We start from the raw sequence: 26,611 nt of genomic DNA, 5'->3' as shown, positions 1-26,611 counted from the left end.
TTCAACAATGAAAACAACTTACATTTGAATTCCTAGGTCACTGAATAGAGACTGACGAAGCAAAAGATACTGGAGAAGCAACTAATTTGGTCTCATGGTTATTTAAGATGCAACATTGTTCCACTAGTTGGACAATATCCTTAAAACAAAGGAACTATATGCTCACGTTTACGTCCTCTGCTATTGTGAAAAGTTAGCTCATGGAAAAAGAAACCAACAGAGACAAAGCATATAAATTGGCTGACTGCTATACAGGAAATCTCCTAAATGAATGTTTTCATAATATATTTTCATTATACTAGGCTGAATTCAGAATGACCTAAAATAGGGTTGGGTCATATTATAAGACAAAGGGACAGGGAAAACATGCTTTTATTTAAAAAAAAAAAAAAAAAAAAAAAAAAAAAAAGGGCATCTATTGCCTAAGACTAACAATATTTATCCTGCTATAAAAATAGATGTTAAATGGATAAGTTAAGGTTGCCAATGTTATTTCACGATAAATTCAGTTCTATTTTTGTTGTGGTAAACCTCATAGAAGCACATAAAGAATTAGCAGTGAAACCAAGAATTCTAACAAGGCCAGCTATTAGCAAAACAGTAAGCAGATAGTGGACTGGATACCAGATGATGGGAAAACAGACTCATGGACCTAAGAACAAGGGAAGAAGAGATGTAACACTGACAGAAAGGCAAAAGGTAGTCTCTGAAAAGTTCTTTGGACCTTTCCGTAGTCTCTCTTTTTTTCACTTCTTCCCCCTTTGTTTATTCCTTTTTTTTTTTTTTCCTGGAATTGCATCAGTTTTTACAGCAGAAGGGCAAATTATCTGGTCCAACTCCTTTATACTTCAGATGAGGACGTGGAAGCTCATTGAGGTAAAGTGACTAACCCAGGGTCCCCACCAGTAGGAGCCCAAGTCAGCCTGTCAGCTTAGTGCTCCCGAATCTAAGTCCAGTGCCTTTTCAACAGCACAACACTGCATTGCTTTACAAAACCAAGTCCTACAACAGACCTGTGAGGTAAGATGACTTCCTCCTGGAGCTCAAACACAGAGTAGCTTAGATGGCAGTGGAAAGTCGTGGGATCCTTAAGCCTTTCGCTCCCACCTCTCTTGCTCTTTCAGGTCCTTTAGTGAATGGCCCTTTTTCTTCTTGTTTTCTTTTGCGTCAGATTCAAGTAGACCAGGAAATAACTTTCAGGGTTCTCTGTGACTCATCTAGGCTTTTGGATAAAAGAAAACCAAGATATTAACTTCAGATATTATAATTCCTTCCCTATATATTTCAAGAAGATAAATAACAGAAGGATTAAGAGACACAGAATTCTCCTAGCGTATATTTCATTGGCAAATATAAGGAAGTAGACATTCCTGAACTAATATATTAAGGGGACCAGGACTCTCTTCAAAAGGACATAGGTAATTCCAGGAAATGATGATTTGGAGAATCACTGGAGACTAGATGTCCAGAACTCACTGGACATCAGGTGAAAATAATCACAAAGTAGACAGAGGTTTTGCAAGGGCTGTTGGGTTTCGAGCACACAACCTGGAGGCAAGGGGACAGGCTTTTGGATAAAAGAAAGCCTATCTTTCTGGCCCTTTCTGGGCCTCTCTGCAAAGCACATAGACAGTGAAGTAAAACACCTGGAATTTTACTTTGACACCACTCTCACTCTCTGTGTAATCTTAGCTAATTCTTTACCAGAATCTGCAAAGTTCTGCACATTTTAGATGCTGCCAAAATTTCCAACACCATATATCAATGATCCATGGAAAGATCATCTTTCTCCTAATGTAGCTCAATACTTTTAAATTTAAATAATAAACACGAATTACTAGAAAAATGCAGTGAAATAATAGGCACATATAATTGTATATTTTTAAATTATTTTATTCAAAAGATATACGATTACCGGCCTATTATACACTTATTCTCAATTATATACTTAATTTACTTCAGACTAATAGGGAACAGTTCTTGGAAGGAAAAGTATCCTCAGACTATTCTTTGAGTATCACTCCTCTAAAATACTAAGACTTTTCTGCATTAGAGCTTTCATATTTTTAATCCTTTTGCTAGAAGCCACTCCTCCCTTCTCTCTTTCATGGTTGACTTATTTTCTCCTGTCAGGTCTCTGATTAAACATTACCACCTCAGTGAAACCTTCCCTAACAAATTCCAAATAAGTAGTCTCCTCTTGAACTTATTCTCTTTTATTGCATGCTGTATATTATTATTTCCTTACGGGTACATTCTCATGTCTTAATAGTATATCCTTATTTATTGATTCATTTGTTTCTCTGCCCCACTAGCCTGTAATCTCCATCAGAGTAACAAGGTCCTGTTTTGTTCACTATAATATAACCAGTGCTAATTACAATGCCAAGCATTTGAAAAATTATTAATAAATATTTATAAAAGGAATGAATGAATGAGCTTATTTCTATGACCCTTGGTTTGATCACTTGTAAGATAGAAATACTATCTTTCTCATAGATAATTGTGAGAATTAAATGTAATAACTTCTAGAAAGTCAAGTCCTTTCATCCCATGAACATCCATTTAAACATTTAAGAATGCTCTCCATGTCCTACTTTCATTCCCAATCACATTTCTACTTCCAAAGTTTTCTATTTTACAACCTAAGTTTTCTCTTTTAAAATCTAAGTATTCTTTTCCCTGAGTGGTAAGACTATTCATTTTGAATTATTAATTAGCAATAACAGAATTTATAATTTTTAAATTACCTAATTACTAACCTGAATCCAGAATAATAATCCAAAGGACAGCATAGTTTTCTTTAGAGATTGTAGAATAAGTTGTTTTTTGCTTTTTAAAAATCTCTTAAGCTGATTTTGAACGACTTATTCGGCATCTAGTCCAAAAAGGTTTTTCCTTTCTCTAAAATAAAGTTCCTGTATCAAATATATCTCTATCTTCTCCCCATCCCAAAGGCCATGCTTTACTCACATATTTGCTGAAACAGAACCTTTTGGAATTCCTCTTAACTCTAGAATGCCTAAGGACCACCTGTGTACTGGTTAATTTGCAAATACCCAGGACATACCTAGAGATTCTGATTCTTTGTCTTTTCCTATGGTCTGGAAATATTCTTTTTTGGGGGGGGGTTTCATCTATGAACCAAGGTTATGAGGGAACAAAACCTATGTGGTATATTTAAGACAAATAGAATAGAGGGTGAAGAAACTGTTTAGTGGAGAGAAGTGAGAACAGCCAAGTCATAGTAATGATGGGAGAAACCAGACGGAGCATCCATGAATCAGTGCTACTGGGCAACCCTGGGCAGCTTTGGATCTACTAACTTCATGTAGCTGCTCTTCCTGGCATCTAGCAGCTTAGTTTCCTGGAAACCCATTCAAGCACATCCTTACTGGCACTGTCCTCACTCTACCGTGACTTGCGCACTAACTTTAGTGAGTAATTGCTCCCACACTCCCACCCCAAGGAAAAAAAAAAGACTAACCAAAACAGTTTCTCTTTTGGAAATAAATAAGATTACAATATCAAGAAGTCATTTTGGCCATCACAAGTTCATTTCAATACACGTAGGCTTTTGGTACATATATTTTCTGATTCTTTGCCCACACTGAGCTTATTTTCACTCCAAACTTCTCCCAAGATTTCTACTTAAATGACTTATACAGCAGGTTTTGTTCAATGTCATTTTATTACAAGGTTGGTGAGCAAAAGAAATTGATTCCCATCCAAGGCCATTGTCTGTGTGGAGTTTGCACATTCCATGTCTATGTGGGTGAGTCTTCTCCGAGTACTCCAGTTTCCTCCCATCCCAAAGATGTGCTATGTGTTAGGTGAATCGGCATGTCTAAATTGTCCCAGTCTGAGTGAGTGTTGGTGTGTGTGTGAGTGCACCCTGCAATGGGATAGCTCCTGTCTAGGGCTGGTTCCTACCTTGTGCCTGAGCTGCCTGCCAGGATACAGGCTCCAGCCACCCAAGTCCCTGAACTGGAGTCATTGGGTAAATAATTATTTATTTATGAAATATTTAATAATAAATAATAGTATTTATTATATTTATTTAATAATAAATAATAAATAGTGTTTTATTAATCTTTCTTAAATGTATGTACAGCTCATAGTTATTTTGATGTTTAATATTACAAGTGTTTTGGTCTTTATTTAGAAGTTCGGTGATGTTTTTGTGACTAGAAATATGCATGGGAACTTAACTCTTGTTGATATCAATTAGTCTATGGTGAAATTGGTTTCCTTGTAAGTCATTTAACTTAAAATTGCAGTTTTCAAGAACCTATTGACAATGTTAAGTGAGGATTTATTCTATGTGTTCTTATCCCTTCCAAATACTCCTGCCCATGTGTCCAAACAAATTCAGATAACTTCTGAAATCTTCTTCCTCAAAACTTCCCTAACTTACACAATCCCCATGTCTGTCCCTTCATTTACCTCTTTAAACTTCCCCCTCCTTCAACATTTGTACAGTTCATAAAAATATACATTACTAGACCCCGAAAGAACCTTAGATGTGGTAAGAACAGGAATTAACATTTATTGGAAACTTATTATGTTGCATTGGTGTGCTGGAGCCTTAAAAAATGGTTAAATTGTAGATAGCTTGAAATTGAGGATGGTAAGAATATTTACATCACAGCAGTTGGCAAAAGCTACTAATAAGCACTCCACTCCCTCTCCCCCATGCCAGTTCCTAGCATATCATTGGTTTTAGGCACTTTTCTAACCACTTACATGTATTCTCTTTTAAATTTTCACAACATTCCTATGAAATAGTTACAATTATTACCCCCATCTTACCAAATGAGGAAAGCAAGGCAAAGGGAGGTTAAATGGCTTGGCCAAAGGTAATCAGCTAATTTTTAGAGGTAAAACTTGACCATAATCACTGAATAATTGCCCACAGTTGCAAATAAAAATGATTGGAAAACTACCAATCTCATATGTTGTTTACAATAATCCAAGGTTAATGGTTAAAAACTTTTAACTCTTGAAGGCAGAGATATAGAAATAAAACATCATATTCAGTTTTTCAATTATTTCATGCAACGTTGGTAAAGATTAAAGGAATTTCAGTTAGACAGGAGTAATAAATTCAAAATATCTATCACACAACTTGGTGACTATAGTTAATAACAATGTATTGTACACTTGAAATTTACTGACAGTAGATTTTAAGTGTTCTCACTACACCAAAAAAATAAGTATGGGAGAGAATGCACATGTTAATTAGCTTGATTTAGACATTCTACAATGTATACATATATCTAAACATTATGTACACCATAAAAACATACAAGTTTTGTCAATTTAGAAAAATAAATAATAAAAATAATAAACAAAAACTAACAAGTGAATTTTAAAAATATTAAAAGAAAATAGTGTATACAAGTCCCAAAGGTATTTAATAAAAAATCTTTAAAGGACTTTCAAAATATAAGGCTAACACTTTTTCTTCATTGTATAAATGTGGGAGAAGTTTGGAGACTTTATAAACCAGTGACTGCAGACTCTTAGAACTAGGAGAACTGGCCACTGATCATGAAATTCTATCTAGTTTGTCTACTGAGAAAAGCAAGAGACTCTTATGATAGTCTCCCATTCATAGATGCTTCCATAACTGTCTCTCATGAAATGTAGGATTTAACACTGAAGTTGTGATTTTTGCCAATTTTGATATGCATGTTTGTATTACAAAATCTCATTTGTTCTCTACTTACTAGAGTAGATTATGTTTTTTTTACATATGATTGTTTTAAGAGACTAAATTAATTCATGAAAATTGTACTGAACACACGGAGACTTTGATTTCTTTATTTTCTGATATTTTTAACTATTTTTCTACCTGATATATTTTTTCAAATATATATTTTTTATCTATTTAAAAAAACTGTTAGTGGATGAATCGCTCTACTGCAAATGGGCTGTTGGAATCAATTTGGGTATATAAATAAGGATTTCAATGAATTCTGAGAATGATATGGAAAATATCGGGGCTTCTAAAATCTATAATTGCCTTATAACATGATTCTGAAAGTAATAGAAAGAAATTTCCATTTTAATGAGTTTATGCCTACTATCACCATACACAGTGCTACTATAATTTTCCCACTTGGATCTTCCACAGAGAATGTAGTAAACTTGCTTATAACTAAGAGATTAAAGGAAGTCAGAATTACTTCCCTCTGTGAGGGTGTGGGAGTAGAAAGAAGCAAGAAATACATAAGAACTGAGATTCCATTTTTAAAAACCTTAGTTTTCGCAATATTACTGTTAGTGATAATTAGAAAACTAGAGAAAGCAAAAGTAATGTTTTTGCATTATAGACTTGAAAGACAACATATAACCTTGAAAAATGAAGTCTTGCCTGGTTGTACTGTGGTCAGAGGCTCTGACCAGATTCTGATATTCTATGATATAAAGTTACCACAAACAGAGCTAAGGTTATGGAATTACATATACTGAATGCTGCACTGGGAGGTTCTTAACAGTTGCATCTCTATCCAGCTCACTCCTACACTCCCTTAGCATTTGTGGTAATAAGAATAATAATGGTTCCCCAAAGGTGTCCACATCCTAATTCTAGGAACCTGTGAATATGTTATTTTACAGGGCAAAAGGGATCTTGTTGATGTGATTAAATTAAGGCTCCTGAGATGGAGCGTTTATCCTGGATTATACAGGGTGGGCCCAATGTAAACACAGCATCCTTATAAGGGAAAGGGGAGGCAAGAGTGTAAGAGTTGGAGTGATCCACTGTGAGAAAGACTCAACCCACCATGGCTGCCATTGAGGATGGAAAAAGGCAAAGAAGTAAAAAATGTGGGCAGTCCATAGAAAATGAAAACAGAAAAAAAAAAAAAAAAAAAAAAGGGATTCTCTTTTAGAGTCTCCAGAAAAGAAGTAGCCTTGCAGATACCATGATTTTAAACCCAGTGAAATCCATGTTGGACTTTTGACCTCCAGAACTGTAGGATAACAAATTTATGTTGTTTCAAGCCACTAAATTTGTGATAATTTGGTAAAGAAGCAATAGAGAATTAATACAGCATTTATGATATTTCACTCTCAGTTAAGCCATGGTGAGTACTTTCATTCAGCGATCCAATCTTTTCCAGTTTAATGACCATAAAGTTGGCTTCTCTTGGTAGTGAAGGCTAAAATCTTGCATCTGTTCAGAGCCAAGCTTAGTATGAGCATGACTATACTGCTTAAGAGCATGACAATTCCAAACAAAACAGCTGGTAATAGACACTAGGTAAAGGATATACACAAACTATAATGCAAAAGGAACAAACATGTCAGAGGATTGTTTGGCTGGAGGATTTTCTCATCCTTCTTGTTTTTCACCAGTTGGTCTAACAGATGACATGAATGCTGATAGCTAGTCTCCTTAAAACAGACCATGGCCAAAAAGCCAAGGGAATGGGTGTGCCATGTAAAGGCTGAACAAGCAGGAGGCTAAGATGTCTTGACTCCTAGAGGTGTTTGTTCCCCACTCATATACTGAAAGTCAAAATTTGGGTCACCTAAGCCCCCGGGGGTTTCTTTAGATGTTAGAGGGCGGAATAGAAAAAACAAAACAAAACAAAAAAATAGCTCCAGGCAAGAGTATCCAGGCTTTAAGTCTCTGTTAGGTAAGGACTTGGTGATAAGATTATATCCTGCCATTTTGGCATGAAGGGTGTCATTTGTACCCAGGTACAATTTATTAAATATTTACAGAAAAATAGGTTTGGAATGCAAGATCTGTCCCAGCAATGATGACCTAAGAATATCAATAAAAGTTCCCTGTTGCTTTTCTCTTATAAAGCATCACACTTCTTCCTAGAACTATGAGGATATTGGGGTGGGAATAGGTATTACCGTTCATCCAGCCTTTGTCTGGGAAGCATAAGTATAATTTTTTAGCAAAGAAAAGATTCTTATTTTGGAGGGAACAAATATTATTTGATTGTTCTTTCAATTAATGACCAATTTCACCATCACAAATTGTTTACTGAATATCTTTGTTGTTTGACATAGTACTAAGGTTAAAATAGGAGAAAGTGACATGCTCTCACCCAGGAAATATCATTTTACAAACATTGCCATTGTTACATTGCCAAGAGCCCATTCATAGGTTAGGTTATTGTGAAGTGAGGGAAATCAAGCTAAATATACACATCATGTGGGTAAAAAATACACTTCTCCATGAAATAGCTAGTACTCAAAGAAAAAGTGAAGTATGGAATATGAATTTCACACAATTGTCCAAATTTTCTATTGTTTTTCAACTCAAACTGATTCAATAAAACAAAATTAAAAAAAAAAAAAACAAAAAGAAAAAACAAAAAGGAAAACAGCCATTCTAAAGAAAGATGTCTAAAAACTAGGTGATTTTCTCTGATGATCTTCCCCCAAAGTGAAGTTATTTTTATTGCTTCTGAGAAGCATGTAATCATTGGTGAGTTGACGAATGAGAAATAAAAGATTATTCTCAACCCCAAATTTAACTGCATTGTCATATATGTAAAAGGGAGAAATTTATGACATCACTGGCTTTTAACAGAAAGAAGTATTATGAGATGTTGGAAAATTTTCCTAGGGAATTTTAATTCTTTCTCACTTTCTATTTTAGTAATGAAGCACTGGATTCATGAAAGAGAAAGAATATTCTTTGTGAGTTTATTGGTCTTCTTGTGGTAGTCTCCTGGGAAGTAACTGTGATGATCCCATCAGGAATCATGCAGAGAAATGGCCTGTGCAGCTTCACAGTTGAAAAAGACCCACATTATACTCTCTGGCATTACATGGAATCACAAGAAAAGTAAAAGGAGTCTAAAGATAACATCAGTCATTAGCGACTATCCCTCTGTGCAGAAACTATACAGTTGCTTGCACTTTTATAGGCAACGAATAATGATTAGGATCTAAAGTAAACTGTTTTTCTTTTTGGTCATTTATCCAATGAAGAGTTGACCTTACTTAACAGACTTACCATATTTTTCCTGCTGGATACCGGACAGCACTATGGAAATGATTCCTTGTTCACATTCAATAAATTCAAGAATGAATTCATCTCTCTCCTCTTCTTTACCTCTCTCTCTACAAGCTCTGAACATGCGCACGCACACACACACACACACACGCAGTTCTACCCCCTCACTTCCCCATTTCTGTTCACATCATCATTTTCAGGTCACCAGGTTCAACACCCTTGTGTCATTTTGCCTGGTCATGTTTCCCTACCCATCCAAAAGTTTTATGTTTTCGGAAGATGATGGAAAGAAAATGAGAAAAAAAAAGTAAAGGTAAGGGAAAATGGAAGGCAAATGTATAGAGCTATTCCCCTTCATCACAAATTTACCAGGAGAATGTATTACTTGTAGAAACAGAAGGTGCCACTATCATCTATAATTTTCTTTTCTTTCTGCTGACTTTTTCTATAATTTAAGGTTTGGTCTTAATGAACTAGTATTTCCTTAGCCCTGAGCATTTAAAATGCCAGTATAATTGACACTTGGTTTTACTAGCTGTAAGTATATAGAACCAAAGTATCTGAAATTAAAATTTTTGAAACCAGTCAAAAATCCAGTCATTCAAAATATGCTATTAAACATTCAGAGAGATAACTGAATTGGCCTTAGGTCATGAAGACATCATCAGTAAATGGCAATCCTAGTGCTAACAGGATTCAACACAAATTCAGGTGTTTATTTCATAATGAGGAAAAACTTGGGCACAGAGATAAGATGAATCTCTTGCTTCAAGAATCAAATGTGGTACTGTGCAACTAAATTTCCCTGGAAATACAAGACTTGCTTAATGAGCAAATGGCAAATATTTTGCAAATGTCCCTTTCTGGTGGAATTTACCTTGGGCATGAATAGATTGTATTATATAAGACTCTCGTCCAAGAGGGACTTTTTAAAATGAATTTAAATATATTTTTCTGCTTGCACTTTCCAAAAGAGTAGGGCAGTAACACTAAGCACAGATTAAAATGAGTGCAACTGATAACAATAGCTGTTTTCAAGTCTGGGCTCCAGGGCATCAATATTGATTGGAAGGACATTAGGGCAGAGATCAGGAAACCGGGGCTCTAGTTCAAGCCTGCTCTTAAGAAGCTGTGTGACCTTAAGGACAGAAGTAGACTTCCCTTTGTGGAATAGATTCAGTTTTCTATTAGTAACTGGAAAATTGAAATGTTTAGATAAAGTAGAATCAAACAGACTTCCGTCTTTGACATCCTGTCTAAGTGCTTGTAAGTTCTATGGGTTTATGTTTATGTGCAGATTGTTTATGTTAAGATTGTCTGATCTGTAATCTCCTCTCCCAGACAGAACAATTACCTTTACCTACTTTTGCAAAAAGGCCACTGACACCGAAGATTTGTTGTTTTATAAATCCACAAGAATTAATATGGTGTTTAGATGAGGCTTATGCAAAATAAAGTGGTCCAAAAACTTAAAATATGAAAGAGATAGTCTATACATAAAATGAAAGAAAAAAAGGTGGTATTTGAGTGATATTTTTAATCAAAATTCAAAATGACAATCAAAGCCAACATTTTTTCTTTCCTGGCACCTATCCTTGAGCTATCTGAGATGGAGAAAACTCCCATGTTACCCTGTACCCTAGGAAATTCCCATTATACATAAAGTAAACTGCAGCTTTGTGTTGCTTTAGCAAATTGTGCACTGTCTTCAGAAACTCAAGAAATTTAATTCTCTATGTATACCTCACTCTTATTTTATAGTCTTTATTGTTTTATTGTGCCTCACAATATCTTAGACTTGCATTTATGAGGTACTGAATTTACAATTGGAGAAAGAGAATTGAAAAAACATCACTATGAAAAATCTACTCATCCTTCCTTCATTCAATAAAATCACATTTATTGAGCACCTGGTATATAGAGATGCTGTGGGGGATAAAGAAATTCTTTAATATAATAAAGAAATTACCTTAACAATAATAAAGAAATAAAGAAATTTACAGTCTAGAAGGGTAGAATGACATGACACAGTTATTGTATGAATGGATCACCTGCATGTTGCCTAGAGTGCTTGAGACTCCCGTATAACATAAAAAAATGCTACTTAATGCATGATCATAATTGGACAATTTCACAGCCTCTTAAATGGGCAGATGGCCTTTGGAGGGGTATAAAAAGAAAAGAGATTTTCTTTTTCATTAATGGACGGAGAGGACCCTGTATGGCTGCCAGACTTCTTTCTTTGGTTCTGCCATCAAATTATTCCATTGTGATTAAACATTTTCCTCATTTCTTTTCATTAACCCTTATTCTTAACATAAAATAATTTGCTTCTAAGCCATCTTAGTAAATGGAAAAGCGATAATGTCCAATTGCAAGAAAATGACCCTGAAGCATTTTAAAACATCATCAATATTTATGTATTTTGGAAACAACAAACAAAACATACTGCTGTCATTCCCTTATTTATATCTTCAAACAACCCAAAAATTGTTATTTAAAAATTATTTAACCTTTATCAAAAAGTCCCAAAACAGTAAATGTTGTTGTGGATTTGGAGAGATAGGAACACTCATACACTGCTGGTGGGACTGCAAACTAATGCAACCTCTGTGGAAAGTAATAAGGAGATACCTCAAAGAGATATAAGTAGAACTACCATTTGATCCAGCAATCCTATTACTGGGCATGTACCCAAAAGAACAAAAGACATTCTATAAAAAAGAAATCTTCACTCAAATGTTTATAGCAGCACAATTCACAAATGCAAAGATGTGGAAACAACACAAATGCCCATCAATACATGAGTGGATTAATAAAATGTGGCATATGTATACATGGAGTTCTACTCAGCCACAAAAAGCAATAGTGATCTAGCACCTCTCGTATTATCCTGGATAGAGCTGGAACCCATTCTACTAAGAGAAGTGTCACAAGAATGGCAAAAACAAGCACCACATGTACTCACCAGCAAACTGGTATTAAGTGACCAACACTTAAGTGCACATATAGTAATAACATTCATTGGGTGTCAGGCAGATGGGAGGGGGGCGGGGGGAATGGGTATATACACACATAATGAGTGTGATGTGCACCATCTGGGGGATGGACACACTTGGAGCTCTGACTCGGGTGGGGCAGGGGCAATATACATAACCTAAACATTTGTATCCCTATAATATGCTGAAATAAAAAAAAATTTTAAATCATGAAACTTGTGTCATTCTTTGTACTCTCTGTGATAACTCACCTCGGTCCTGATTCCGGTGACGTTTCCAGTATAATAAGATTGAGATTAAGACCAGAAGAATTACCAGGGAAACAATGCTTAGCAATAGCGGAATTGAAAACCAGTAGCCTATGGGTATTGAAGAAAGAAAAAGGAAAATGAAGTCACATGAGGATGTTGTTGAGGCAAAAAGTGATAAAGCTCTATTTATGATGAGTCTTTACTAGAGTTGAGCTCTCAGTTAAAATTATCCTTAAATTCATACATAAGGAAGTCTATATTCATGACTTCACATTATTTTAATAACATTTAGATATTAGTAATATCTAGCATGCTTTATCTGGCTACTACATAATAACAGCTTCAATTGTATTATCTCATTAAATCCTTAAAACATCCCAATAGTTAGGTATTATTATTATTTAACAGATTAAAAAAAAATTGAGGCTCAGAAAAGTTAAGTAAGATCATGGGAAAGCCAAGGCTTGATCAAAAGTCTGTTTGCCTCGAAAGCACAAAATTCTTTGCCATACTGTCCATTGTTTATTGAGGAAATTATGGAAAATACAGAGAAGTATAAAGGAGAAAAACCATTAACCTCATGATCTTAACCCCAAGAAATAACTCATCTCAATGTTTTTTATTGAATTTCATCTAATCTATGCCTTTGTTATTACATCTCTTTTCAGTAGTCAATAAATGCAACTCAGCCCAAATATCAGCTCCTTGGTGTTACTTTACAATAAAAAGGCAGGGGAAGAGCACCTTGATTTGGGAGTCTCTAGCATCTACTCCATACCTCTGTAATGGTATTTGCCACATCACAATTAACCAAGCACCTTCAGACAGGGATTTGTCTAATTTCTATAATTCCAGGGCTTGACATAATGCTTTAAGCTTGGAAGATTTTTAGTACATGTTCACAGTATGAATAAACATATACAAATGGAATACAAACAATATAAGTGATATATATCAAATTTGGCATTCTTAGGAAAGAAGACATGTTCTTTTTCAGATTTTTGTTTTTCAGGGAAATTTACCTTTTGCCCTGGATGGATCTGCAGATATCTTCACAGATTTCTGAATCCAACACTGCAAGCCTTTTTGACCAAATTTACCTAAATATCCACTTTCTGATTAGTCTGGGTTTTCAGAGACCCAAAATGCCAATAGAGGCCACTGCACCAATGAGGCATATAGGAAAGCTTTTTCAGGATTTATTGTTGGAAATGCCCCCCCCTCCCCAGCCAAAAGAGCAGTAATAGTTTTTAGGAGGCTTATCATTGAGTGCTTCATTCAGAGTTAGTGTTTCAAAACTACATAGAGAAATAAAACGGGCTGTTTTCACTAAAACTTCTTGCCTCTAAAATCACTGCTTCCTCTATTCTTTCACCCATAATTCTCACCTCTTGTATCTAGGAGGCCCAAAGACAGTAGTTTAGATAGAAACATAAGAAGAAAAGGGAACTTAGATGGAAGGCAGTTTGTTTTAAAATGATTGATGGAAACACTTGAGACTGGTCCCTTCCCTACACCGTAGATAACACAAAACTTCCATCATAGATATCACTTCTTTCAGGAAATCTCCCCAATCCCCCAACCCCCAGATTGAGCCCATGCCCCTCGTCCCCACCTTCAGTCCCTCCATGGTGCGCCACCTATTTCTTATTGAAGCATTTAACACACACATAGTTTTACAATTGCCCAGCCACTTCTCTGTGTACCCTGGGAGACTAGAAGGTCTCTGAGTGCAGGGACTGAGTCTTGTTAGTTGTTGTAATTTTCATGTTCTATCCAAAGTCTGGCACATAACAGACACTCAGTAAATGTTATTAGAATGGAAGAAATACATGAATGAATGGATCTCAGCAACATTTGGTATGTGGGCAATGTACCACATTTACCAAAATAAAACTTGCTTTCTTTGCTTCCTCCACTCTTTTTCTTTCCTTGCTTACCCCCAATCTCTCCCCACCAAGCTCCTTTGTTAAGAGGCTGAGGCTTCTTCAGGACATTTTCCACCTTCCAGGTGTGTGTACACAGATGCAATCACAGCTGTCTTTGCTCGCCTTCTCTTACCTTTGCTCACACTTTGTCTGAAGTAGGTCACAGTCCCCAGGTGCAACACCTGGCAGATCACCTCCTTTCCCACCTGTTTCTTGGGGTCTTTGACCTGAAGGATGCTGGTAACAGAAGTGGTCCCATTTGGATTGGAGAGAATCTCAGTACTGTTTTCAATCCCTGATCCACGGACCTTCCAGGAGATCATGGGGGCTGGGCGGGCAGTGGCAGAGCAAGTGATATTTAGGTGGTCTTCAGAGTATTTGTAGTGAAGGAATACCGTGGGCTGCACTGGGACAAAAAAATAGATAGGATCTGTTGTCAGTTAAGCCCCTGATCTGAATCCTGCATTCTCCTCACAGAGATGAAGGAAAGATCCTTATGAAAAGCCAGTGGGGACTAGAAAAATAAGTTGGCATATCCCACCCAAACGGAGGCCTTCCCAGTTCTTCCTGTATCTAATTCTCTCACTTGCAGGATGAAGACTGGACTAGTACAAACCTGTGATGAGAAAGACCCTCTCTGTAGTTTGTCTCTAAAAAAATTAGCTGGACAGACAGAGGATACTGAGAAGTCAGATGATACTCTTCTCTCCCAAACAATGCAAAGCCTAATTATTCTGTTCTTCTCTTCCACAGGCAATGCAACATCTCTGCCTCCTTCTGAGTATTCCTCTCAAATGGCTTGACAATAACCCTCAACCAGCTCCTCTACACAGGTAGCCTATACCTATCAGAAGCACCACGGCAGCTTCAGAACTGAGAACCCATAGGGCCTGCTGTAGACAGACAGTCATTTCTTGCTTGGAGCTGGATCAGTAGATGTGATTTATAGAGAAGACTTAGAAATCCCTTTTTGGAAGAGCTACACAGAATACCAGTTAGGAATTCATAGCTAATAACCAGAAAATTTTTAAACACATGACAGTTGAAAGGGCCTTGGAGATCACCTGATGGAGTTAATAGAAAATAACTAGTTTATGAGAAACAGACATTCTTTTCAGGCCAGCTGTAGCCTGTTTCCTTTTAAAAGTCCCCTGACAAAAAAGTTCATTTTTGTTGGAACCTCAAGTTGTGGTTCAAGGTGTGGCTGGAAAGGGTGAAGTGTGGAAGAGAGCAGGATTACTTGCCTGAAGGCTCAGGGGAGTCTAGTTTTCAGGAAAAAATTATACACAAGATTATGGGAAAAGGAAGGAGAATATGAGAAAGAAAGATGAAAGAAAAAGAAGAAGAGAAAAAAGGAACAGAAATGAGAAAAATATGACATAAGAAGGGAAAAGAGAAAAATGAGATGGGAAGAAGGAAGGAAGGATGGGAGAGAGAGAGAAAGAAAGGGAAGGGAAGGTAGGGAAAGAAAGACAGGCAGACACAGAGAGAATGAAAGAATTTATGTCAAGAAAAAAACCTGACATGAGATTCTGCAAAGAGAACAAATCATCATAGACAAAATAAATGAAAGAAACTTCTTTTGGAGTTGTCACATCCCCCTTACATTTTATCTACTAAGCCTCCTCTCCCCTCATGGGCAATAACCTTTGCATGCTTACACACTCACTTTAATATTCCTAATAATGCTGTCTAAGTTTGTCTTCTCCCTCCTTAAACCAACATCAAATGTGTTATGCTCCAAAGTTATCCACTAAATCTACTTCCTAATCTTTCATTTCAGCTATGCGTTAGTTAAGAGGAAAAGAATCTCATCAAACCAAGCCTCTTGAATTTTAAAAGAATGCTTAGCATCCAATTATATTTCTAGTTGGCACCATTTAGGTATAAAAAGCCTTTGCTGCATGTGCCCTTATTAATATTCAAAGAGCAACTGATGCAAAATGAAAAGGAGCATCATACCTGGCTCCAGATTAGCCCAATCTCACTCTGTCCTCAGTTGCAAAAACTTAAAGTTGTAAGGGACCAACCCTACTTATTTCACACTTATTGTCCAGACCAAGAAACGTCAGTGCCCAGACTGGATAGAATCCTTCTAGGGTCATATTACTGCTAATGGCAAAGCCAGGTATGAATCACATTGCTGCTTATGGAGAACTTTTTGCCTTCACCATTGTCCTCAGTTTACTCTTGCTGATAGCAAGATCCCTCAGAGAAAACAAATCTCCAGCCGAAGAACTCAATGAAGCCCCATGAACTCTCAGTAACATGAAAGGTTAAGTGTCTTCTCATGAGCATTTCTGTGACTAGGACCCTGAAAAAACTAGACACTATGATAAACATTCTCAAAAATAGTATTTCCAAACAGAAACAATATATTCTGAGACTCTCACCATAGAGGGTGAGGCAGGCTGTTCCTGAGATCTTCCCAGAACCAAAGATATTGAAGAGACACATGTAACACCCTTCATCCTCCAGGGTGGTATTCCAGAAGGTGATTGTTGAGTTTTGGAGTCCCAGCTCAGTGATGTTCATCTTGTTCTTATAGGCTGGCTGGACTACAACGCCATGGAGCTCACTGAAGGTGGCCAGGTTTTCTGGGCTTGTAGCCTTCTTTTTCTGCCATGTCACAACTAAGACATCCTGGGAAGTTTGTAGAGAGCACCTTAAGGAAGCAGGTGTGTTCAGCCTCTCTCTTTGATCCTCAGTCACCACTTCCACTATAGAATCATAAAAGAATATTGATATTTAAAATTTTTAATACATACACATACATACACATTTTCCTGATTACAAATACAATGTATGTTCAAAGCCAAATATTAACAAATAGAGAAACATGCAAAGAAAAAAACTGCATTTATTTATATTTCTACATTTTGCTAGAGAAATATAGGTTCAAATGTTTGTTCAATCTTTAAAAGTATAGTGGAAGAGTAGAAAAACAGGAAAGCCAACTCTCAGTTACCAGAAATAGTGAAGAATCCCTGTAAGCTTGAAAGTAGGTAGAATGAAATTGAAGATGGAAACTGTCAGATAGGATAGCAGTATCACCAAGTATGTCCATACTTGGAGAGGTAGAAGCCCAGAAGAAGAAAGAGTCAAAGGACAACAAGCAGAGTGATCCATTTAGGTAAAGATGATGAAGCAGTCCTGTACACTCCACACACACACACATATACACACACATACTACACAGGAAGGGTCAGTACAGATGTGTCTGCCTCCAGGAAGCAGGAGTGAGTATAGGAATACAAGGGAGCGAGATATACAGGACAATACTCTGGGAGGCTGGCAGTACCAGAGAGGATCTTGAAGCTCTGACATCCAAATGACAATCCATACTTTCCCCATTTTCACTAAATGGCATCATAATAATTTCTTCCCTGCTCCAATACTAGCTACTCATACTATGATAGATGATTTAATGGGAAATCTCAATATAATAAATAAAAAATAGTCAAACATTTGAGGAAGCTAACATAATGAAAGAGGAACAATAAACTTTACAAACTGAAGAACTTATACCAAATAAATAAAGCTATCATAAATCAATGAACACTTGGACATGAATAAATATGATATACTAAGTATAATAATAGTCAGCATTGTAAATAGTAGAAATTAGAGATGAGAAATATAAAAGCTCAATATATTGACTGACTTAGAAGAATGGATACCATACTAATAAAGACTAAATTAGTAAGTAGGAAGACCAGGCCATGGGATTCTTCTAGAATGTAGCAGAAAGGGATAAGAATAGGAAAAGGATTAACGAAAAATTCAATGAGTAGATTTAAATGTTTCAACATCAATCCAATTGGACTTCTAAAAGGAGAGAAAAAAGAGAATAAAAGACAAAGCACTGTAATGGAGAAAAAGTATTTTTCAAAATGACAAAAGGAGCAATTTAAAATAATATATGTTAATCATGAACTTTCATGCACCTAACAACATATCTCTGAAATACATAAAGCAAATATCAATAGAATTCAAAAGAAAAATCTATAAACCCCAAATCATAATGGGAGTTTCTATACTTCTCTCAGAATCTTCAACTTCATCTATTTAAAATCTTGTAGCAAAAAGTCATATATAAGGATATAGAAAATTTGAACACAATATATATTTTATATATACTTTATATGTTTAATAAAAATAATTAATACATTTATATACTAATATATTTTATGTATGTGTGTATACATATGCACATTTATGAACTGATATATATATATACACACAATTTACTCAGAGAGAGAATGTATAATCTTTCAAAACACACACGTAACATTCCCCAAAACTGAACTAAAAATAGTCTGCAGAAAAATTGCTACCTTATAGATGTAAATACTGTCCACAATGCAATAAAATTAGAAGTTTACACACTTTTTTTTTAACTCCTGGGTACACCAGCAATTGCAGTATAAATCATAAATTATTATAACTGAAATACACCGACAGCATAAAATGTTAAAAATCTGTGGAAATGGGTAAGGTAGTCCTCAAAGGGACATATTTAATTTTAAATACATTTAGTAGGAAACAAGAGACATTGAAAAACGAATCCATACTTACTTCCATACCTTCTACTTCCCTTTCCCAAAAATAGGAGTCAATTAATAAAGACAAAAGACCAATTAATAAAATGGTACACAAAATGTAGACTTGATTAGAAACAATAAAATTTATTTTTAAGACAAATAATATAGATAAATATTGGCAAATATAAATATAAAAAACAAAAGACTACACACACAGCAGCTCCCAACAGTATCAGAGATGAAGAGATGGGCATAACAAATACCAACTGGAACACTTGATGCTTGTATAACTTGAGATTAAATTATGTGTTCTCTTGGAAGAAGTGAAAAGTTTTGGGAGGCAATACCTGTTGTCAAGGTTGAGGTTTCCTACGGTTTGTTGAGATTTTGCAGAGAAAAGATTAGAAGAAATTGTTGCTTTTAGAATGAGGAGTGGAAAAGGGATTAAGACTAGAGTTTAACTCTTGGATGACTTTTTTTTTCCCTTTTGACTTTGGAATAAATCATTTAGTGGAAAGTTTACAATTCTTTGCTGCTGATATGGAATTCCATTTAGATTCCTCCAGTCAGTTCAAGTAAACACTGTAATGGGTACTGCCGACCAGGGTGGTAGGTAGGCATGAAGCCCGCCCACCCACTCTTCAACGGCATTCAGCCTGCAAACTGAGGAGCATGGCCTCCCATGGGACAGAGGAGGAAGAACTGGGAAACACAGCAGATAAGTAGATGAGACAGCTACATTTTTTATACAACAGGTAATGTCAACCTACATAACTTCTATATTTCATTATTTTCTACATTTTCCTATAAAAAGGGGATACACCCAATTTTAAGGCTTTACTGCCCAATAACCTTCCAAAAAGATTGTAGTCAGTCATACTCCCCCAAGTATTTCCATATCCTTACAAACACAGGGAATTATTATTCTAAAAAGTCTTTCAACTTAGTACATAAAAAATGACATTTTAACTTAGAATATTTTTCATAAGCCTGATTCATCTATGGAAACAGCTGCTAAATACCAAAATGTTCTTCTACATTGAAAACAAAATTGTGCAAAGTGAAAAAAACCCACTCCACTCCTCCAGGCAAACTACATGTTTAAATAATTCATGCAGACACATGGAACCAGCACAGCACAAACAATAGTGGCCAAATGTCTCTACCCCAGAAGCTGTGTTTGCTGGACTCCGAGCAGGGGAAGTGATCGTCTTTACCTTGTGCTGCGCACAGCACCACTGCTGCCATGCCCCAAATCAGGCTGTAGGTAGACAGATGACAGAAGGGCCTCCTGAACACCTAAAGACAGAAAGCAAAGTACAGAAATGGGGGTTTGGATTTGGACAAAGCCAAGGAAGCTTCAGGGAATGTCGAGGTATGTTTCTACTCACTAAAGAACTTTGGTTTTGTGGGAGCAGAACCAGAGGCTATAAAGGGAAGAAATAACAGTGTGCTCAAGATATAGCGAGGGAAAAGCAGCAGTATGGGTTCTTTGTGGCGGCAAGCCCTAGCAATTTGGGACCTTGCTCCTAAAGCCACCATTGTCAAGAGCAAGGCCTCAAAGATATAGGATCACTAGGGAAAACCAAACTGCTTTATATAAATACAGAAAAGGCAGAGAATACAAATGTTAGACAGCATTCACTACCCACGAAATCCACATCTGTTAATATTTAAAGTGTAACTCAGGGGTAACCACTTTTTGGAAACATTATACAATTGCCTTGAATTTCAACATGGCTGATATTCTTCTTGTAAATGCTGCAAGTTTTATATAAATCATACCTTTTTTAAAACCAGTACTGGTTTTAATTTTTTTCTTTATTGCTTTATTTTCATGTATGTGGGCATAAATCCTTGGCCTGCTTACAAATCATGGTGGTATTTAAGTGAATGTTATTCTGGGCATCATTTTGCTGTAAAATGAGCAGGCAGGGTACAGACAGTTGAACTTCTCTCTGCAGTAGCACCATGTATCCATTAATTTGGTCTACATGTGTGTTCATTCTAAGGAACACAGGCTAGAAATTTAACTGTTCTCTATAGTTTCCCTAGATTCCTATATTTTTCTATAATAGAGATGCGTAAGAAATATCATCTCCGTATTTTTCTTTAAATGAAATTTATTTTTATTTCATGTTACCATTCCAACTGGACGTATAAACTTAATTTCAATCAATGTTGCAGAAGCTCCGTTAATTCAGTCTCCCACCACCCCAAGACTCCATGGTTGTTTCAATCTCTCACATTGCATCTACATTCCTGGGGGCCTTGCATAATATGCATAACATCAAGCCGTGGGATGGTGCTACTCATCATTGGCTGCAACCATCTATTCTCTTGGCATTCACTAAGACGACTGTGTTCCTCTCAAGTCATCACAGTTACCGGTTTGTGCAAGTATTGCTTACAAGGCAAGCCAGTGTTCTTTGGTGTTCTCCCAGCCTGCCCCTAGGTTCTGTCAGTACTGAGTGAAAGTCTACAGGCTCTCTGCCTAAACTCCCAGGTATCTGTCCATCTCTGTTTTATAGTTCCCTTGCCATGATGGACAGACATGCTGCTTCCCAAAGTCTTCCCCAGGGAAGTTATGCACAGGGACTTTCTTTTCTTGATTCTCAACAACAGCTTGCAGGTTCCAATTTCCACTCCCCTGAATTCCCCAGTTCAGGTAACCAGGCACAGAGCCTTCTTTTCAGGATGCATACTGGTGTCTAAGCATTGACATCAGTCTGTCCCTTTTTGCTCTCCTAGCCTAGAAAATATTTATTTCCTCTAGGGTCAGAAAACCTGGCTCCTCTATCACCTTGCTTTCTTCCAACCAGCTCTTTCTGGCATGAACATTATGTCCTTGGTCTTTCGGTATTTTGGCTTTTGAAACTCAAATGCTTAGGCCCTTGCTGTTGCAAAACTTTGGCTTCTGAAACAAAAAGGTCTTTTCTGATTTTTTGTAGTAGTATTCCTCCTCTAAAGCGGTGGGTGCTTGACTATCTGATTTGAAAGGCCAGAGGACAAAAATAAATTATTGGAATAAGAAAACCACACCAAACAATATATCAAAATAATACTCCAACTTATACTTTGCATAAGGTGACTAAACTACTGACATTTTTTGAACATTTATTATGTACCAGAAATTGTTCTTAGCACTTGACATAATTATTTCATCTAATATTTCCTATAATCCTATAAAGGATACATTATTATTATCACCATTTTCCTTTTATTAAGTATGCCATTTAAGGACTTTAATTTTATGTTATCACCATTTTCAAAATGAAGAATACGAGGCACAGAAATGTTAAGTAGCTTGCCCAAGGTCTCACAGCTATGAAGTGATAGAGACAGGATTTAAACCCAGGCAGTCTGACTCAGAGTTTATAACCACTATGCAATCTTGCCTCTCCTATGTACAAAGTATTGTTGGTTTTAAAATTTGCATACATTAGTATAAAATTATGTTGTTACTGCCTATGATCACATCACTATTGTGAGGAATTACCAAATTGCTAGGCATACAGCAGTTTCTGCTTCATTGCCCTGGAAGAATATGCTGAATTCAGTTTTGAAGCTGGTATTTGAGAAGCATTTAATGAGATTTCCACAGGGCCAAGCAATCTCTGAAAGCCACTGAGCAATTGTCTAGAAATGATACTAGTAATAAAGGATCTCCCAACCCGATGTCTTACCAGAGTTCTAGGCCCCCATTTCCCACTCTCTGCAGCTCACCACCTCCAAACACACTCTCAAATCTCACGTCACTATACTCTCCTTTTTGCACACCAAGCTCCACTTCACCATCTCCTTTCAAAATGCCTTGAAATCATCAAGCTCTTTCTTGCTTTAGTTCCTATATTTATGTTTTCCTTCTGCCTAGAAGGATCTCAGTTGAATAAATAAAATGAATGTGCGAATAAATAAATTTATGAATAACACCAAATTCATCATTGTTTTACCCCAAACAGCTTCTTTTCTGAACTTTTATCTCCCAGGCACTCAAATACTCCAGGACTTCATCTTCTCCCTTTCCCCAGACATGTTTAATTAGTCCTTATACATAATTGGGTCAGGATGGTTGTCAAATGATGGTAATATACCTGCAGGAATTTCATCAGCTCATTCTCAATGTTTGCCTTGACTAAGCCCTGTTTTGGCTATTCTTTTTAGATACAATGACTTTCTATAGTCTATATTCTTTTTAGATATAATGAACTATAGTTCATTTTCTCCAACACTCTAACCTGGATCTTTCTGTTTGCCCTTCAATTTCTCTGAGATTTCTATTGTTCTATGACAATCTTCTTCCTGTGGACATAGGAGTAGTGGATGAGGAAATAGGGTTTTTGAAGATCTAAATCTCTCCTCCTTTATTTAACACAAGGATTTCTCTTTCCTTTTCCTGTCCTGTGGGAACCACACCAATTCTAATATCCTCCCTTCTTCCTACTCTATGGATTTGTTAATTCTGGTTAATGCATGCCCTTTTCTTCACTTGAGAAATAGCCATGACCTTAACCTAATGAAGAAAATGCTAAAGAGAAGTGCCAAGCCAGTTTAAACCAAAAGATATTTCACAAACATTTATTTCATTACATCAGCTTCATTTTTCCTTTGGCAAGATAAGTCACTAACCAAGTTCCTTCACAGGTAAGGGTAGAAAATTACCTTGTAATCATTGACAGTGTTCCTACCCAGGGGTATAGCTGTAAAGAGAGGGGCCTCAATTGTCCTGGTCAGGGCCTGTGGTTTGGGATCAAGGAGGTGGTGAACATTGGAACCAGTCTTGTCTCAGCTCTCCTGGGGCCAACTTATGCCCTAGGAGTGGTTGTATATGGAGCACCAGAGCTGTCAGTCTGCGGGAAGGCCTGGCATTGAGCATCACACTAGAGACTACCTTGCTCTAAAAGCACTCTTCAGCATCCACTGTAACTGCCAGAGATGAACAGTCTCTGTCACAGTGTTCCTGGTGGATCTTTCAGCATGGATGTTCTAGAAGGCATCATGTCTCACCTCCCTGGGGCCCATTTCCAGTATTACCCCATGCCTGAGTGCCTTGTTGTCTTACACATGTATTTTATTATTTAATACCCAGACACCCCCTGAGCATTCTATATGCCTTCCTTGTGACTTCTCCCCATGTCTTCACAGGTCTAAGGCCAACAACAAAGTCACTGTCCTTCAGGAAGTCAAAGATGATTCAGCTGTCTGAACACCACACCTGTTCACCTTATCCCCTCCTCTCACCCATTCCAGGTACCACATTCACAAAGGCTTTGGTTTTGAAGTGCCTGAGGAAGAACTTGACATTTTTCTCAGTATTATTGAGATTGCCCCACCCTATCTAATTGTGTAGGAAAGCCAGAAAAAAAAATCAAGCCAAATGTTTCCTTAGGCTCTGCTGTCAGTGCCCAACACATTTTGTTTTATTTTCAATTAAGTCAAATGTGGAGACAGATATTGGCATTCTAATTCCATGTCATTTTTAAAAACCATTATGCACCTCTCTTTCTCTTTCTCTCACATGGAAGCCCAGGCCCTAGCAGAGCCTGTGATGAGGAGAGCAGAGTGGATTAGCTTTCACAGCAGAAATCTGTGTTTTTAAGAGAAAATGCAGACACATACCAAAACACAATACTGTCTGGACTGGGAGCCAGCAACATTAAACAAAAACACAGTGATTGAGACAAAGGGAATCAGAAGGAAAGCCTTGCTTGTAAGTATATAAGTATTTTTATTTTATACAGTTTTTTCCTCTAGTCCATGCAGAATAACTGAAAGTACTAGCAACCTGAAAACAACAGTATTTATATTTACAGGGAGGCAACCTGGACTAAAACGAATGCTAAAATATCTGCGCTAGAAGAAATCATTTTGCCTCTCTAAGACTCAAGAAAAATAACAGTCCCAACCACATGGTTAAAAAGACCAAATGAAATAGTGTATGTAAAGCTCCCAGAATAATGATGATACAAAATTTGCACTAAATAAATGTTGCTGCTATCTCATGGGATTATTATGAGTATCGAGCATTTAAAACACTCAGTACAGTGCCTAGGCTAGAGTCAATGCCAATATTAATGAAAAAAATTAATCAAGCCATACACGGACAGTGCAATCATGAAAACAAAGATATCCACTTATAATCCTTGCCACGCAGGCCAGGGCTGACAAACGCCCAGGTCTTATTTGATAATTGCCCACCTGGCAGCTATATTAACCCTATACATACCTCCTTCTCTGCACATTTCTAAGTCCAAATCCTGATTGCACCAATGCAGTCACATGGACTTGGAAAAATTAACCTCTCCTCCTGTTTCTTTATTTGTAAAATCGGATAATGGTTCCTCGCAGGAAGGATAGTAGTGAAGATTAAGAGCATGTAGCCCGCAGTAGACACTAGCTCGCAGGCCACCATTCTCCTTTGTTTAGGAAGATAGTGAAATCACTGGCTGTGTGGTCTTGCCAACAAACGACAATATATATGAAAAAATTATCTTGAGGCACTAATTGTATTTGGATTGTTATCTAATTATACCAATGGGGTATATGAAAGCCCTCCCCTTCATTGTTTTTTGTTTTTTGTTTTTTGTTTTGTTTTTTTTTGTCATCTGAACAGATCTCAATAAACAAAATGTCTGTCCCTCTGGATACCCTGGGTCTTCACCCTTCCAGCAAACATGATCACGGAGCATTTCGATTCTTCCTAAAGCGAAGCTGGGCTTTCCCTTCCCCTTCATGGCTTCCCAAGGCAAGGGCTAGGAGGGAGGGAGGGGCTGGGCATCAAAGAGGGGGCGAAGGAGCTCTCCAGCAGGGAGCGAGCCTGGAATCGCGCATCCCCACCCCAGCTTCTGGTACCTACACGGAGCCAGTACTGCATTTGCCATCCCCTTCTCGGGGCAGGGTAAAATGGGTTGTGCTCTCCTCCCCTTGGGAGCTGGGGCTGGTGAGCCGAGCCCGCCGCCAGCGCAGGGAAAGCGTCTCCGGGACCCAGCTAGTAGCATCCTTTTTCGGGGGAATTGGGATGTTGAACCGGGACGCCAGGAACGGCCTGTAAAGCACCCTTTGGAGGCAAAGCGCCGAGAGAGAAGCGCTGCCGTCAACACCACTGACAGCTCCGGGCTGGAGCGCGGAGAGCCGGCCGCAGAAGCCCCGCGCCCGCCGCCCGCCGCCCGCCGCCCGGCCCGGCCTCGCCCGCCCGCTCCCCGGCCCGGCCCGCTCACCAGCCTCTCCATCCTCGCTCCGGCCCGCGGTGGCTGCTGGCGGCTGGAAAGCCTGGGTGCGGCTGTCAAGGATAAGGCTCGAGAGCGGGCTAGAGGGAGACGTCACCGACACCCCCGCCGCCCCCGCCCCGCCGCGCTCGGGAGCCGGGAGCCCAATGAGCGAGCGGATTCGGTTTATACTCATTTCTGCCTGTCTTCAAATATTTTCTATCAGGGGTGGCAATTGGAGAAACTGAGACAGTGTTTGGAAAGATAATTCACTTTTTCCATTTTCCTGTTGAAAATGACTGAGAGAAAGGAAATGGGGTGAGAGGTAGGGGAGATGAATTGTTCACGAAACTGTTAGCATTTGAAGGAGTGGCCAATGTTTTCAAGTTGAATATATCCAATGGACACCTTAAAAAAAAACCCGCTCATTTATTTTTTTAATCAAGAATCAAATTATATATTCAAGCAATTCTGTAAATTTTTTTCATGATATGATCAGTTATTTTCTTTAAAAAAAATTTTTTTTATTTCGGCATATTGCAGGGGTACAAACGTTTAGGTTACTTATATTGCCTTTGCTCCATACGGCATTTCAGCTAAAGTCAGAGCTTCAAGAGGGTTCATCTCCCAGACGGAGCGCACTGCACCCATTAGGTGCGAAAATACCCATCCCCATCTCTCCCGCCACCTGC

The 26,611-nt window shown here is 37.6% G+C and overlaps 1 protein-coding gene across 4 annotated transcripts; it reads right to left on the bottom strand.

The window, feature by feature from the left end:
- Positions 1-382: 382 nt before the first annotated feature.
- Positions 383-26,130, bottom strand: CD200 (CD200 molecule). 4 transcript variants are annotated; one of them, XM_012787468.3, is made up of 6 exons: positions 25,932-26,080; positions 19,932-20,013; positions 16,564-16,890; positions 14,304-14,576; positions 12,243-12,350; positions 383-1,222 (listed from the first exon to the last, which is right to left on the bottom strand). In XM_012787468.3, exons 1-6 carry the CDS (start codon positions 25,941-25,943, stop codon positions 1,218-1,220), a joined length of 807 nt encoding a protein of 268 aa, XP_012642922.2. In that variant the 5' UTR covers positions 25,944-26,080; the 3' UTR covers positions 383-1,217. The 4 variants fall into 4 exon arrangements, with proteins under 4 accessions (XP_012642922.2, XP_075857485.1, XP_020143136.2 ...); XM_076001370.1 differs by lacking the exon at positions 25,932-26,080 and adding an exon at positions 18,749-18,767 and having other exon boundaries at positions 19,932-19,991; XM_020287547.2 differs by lacking the exon at positions 19,932-20,013 and having other exon boundaries at positions 25,932-26,130.
- Positions 26,131-26,611: the final 481 nt, after the last annotated feature.

This window comes from Microcebus murinus, chromosome 1 (assembly GCF_040939455.1).
Source record: "Microcebus murinus isolate Inina chromosome 1, M.murinus_Inina_mat1.0, whole genome shotgun sequence".
Taxonomy (NCBI): Eukaryota; Metazoa; Chordata; class Mammalia; order Primates; family Cheirogaleidae; genus Microcebus; species Microcebus murinus.
Note: the sequence above shows the minus strand (reverse complement) of the source record. Positions and strands in the feature narration are given on the sequence as shown.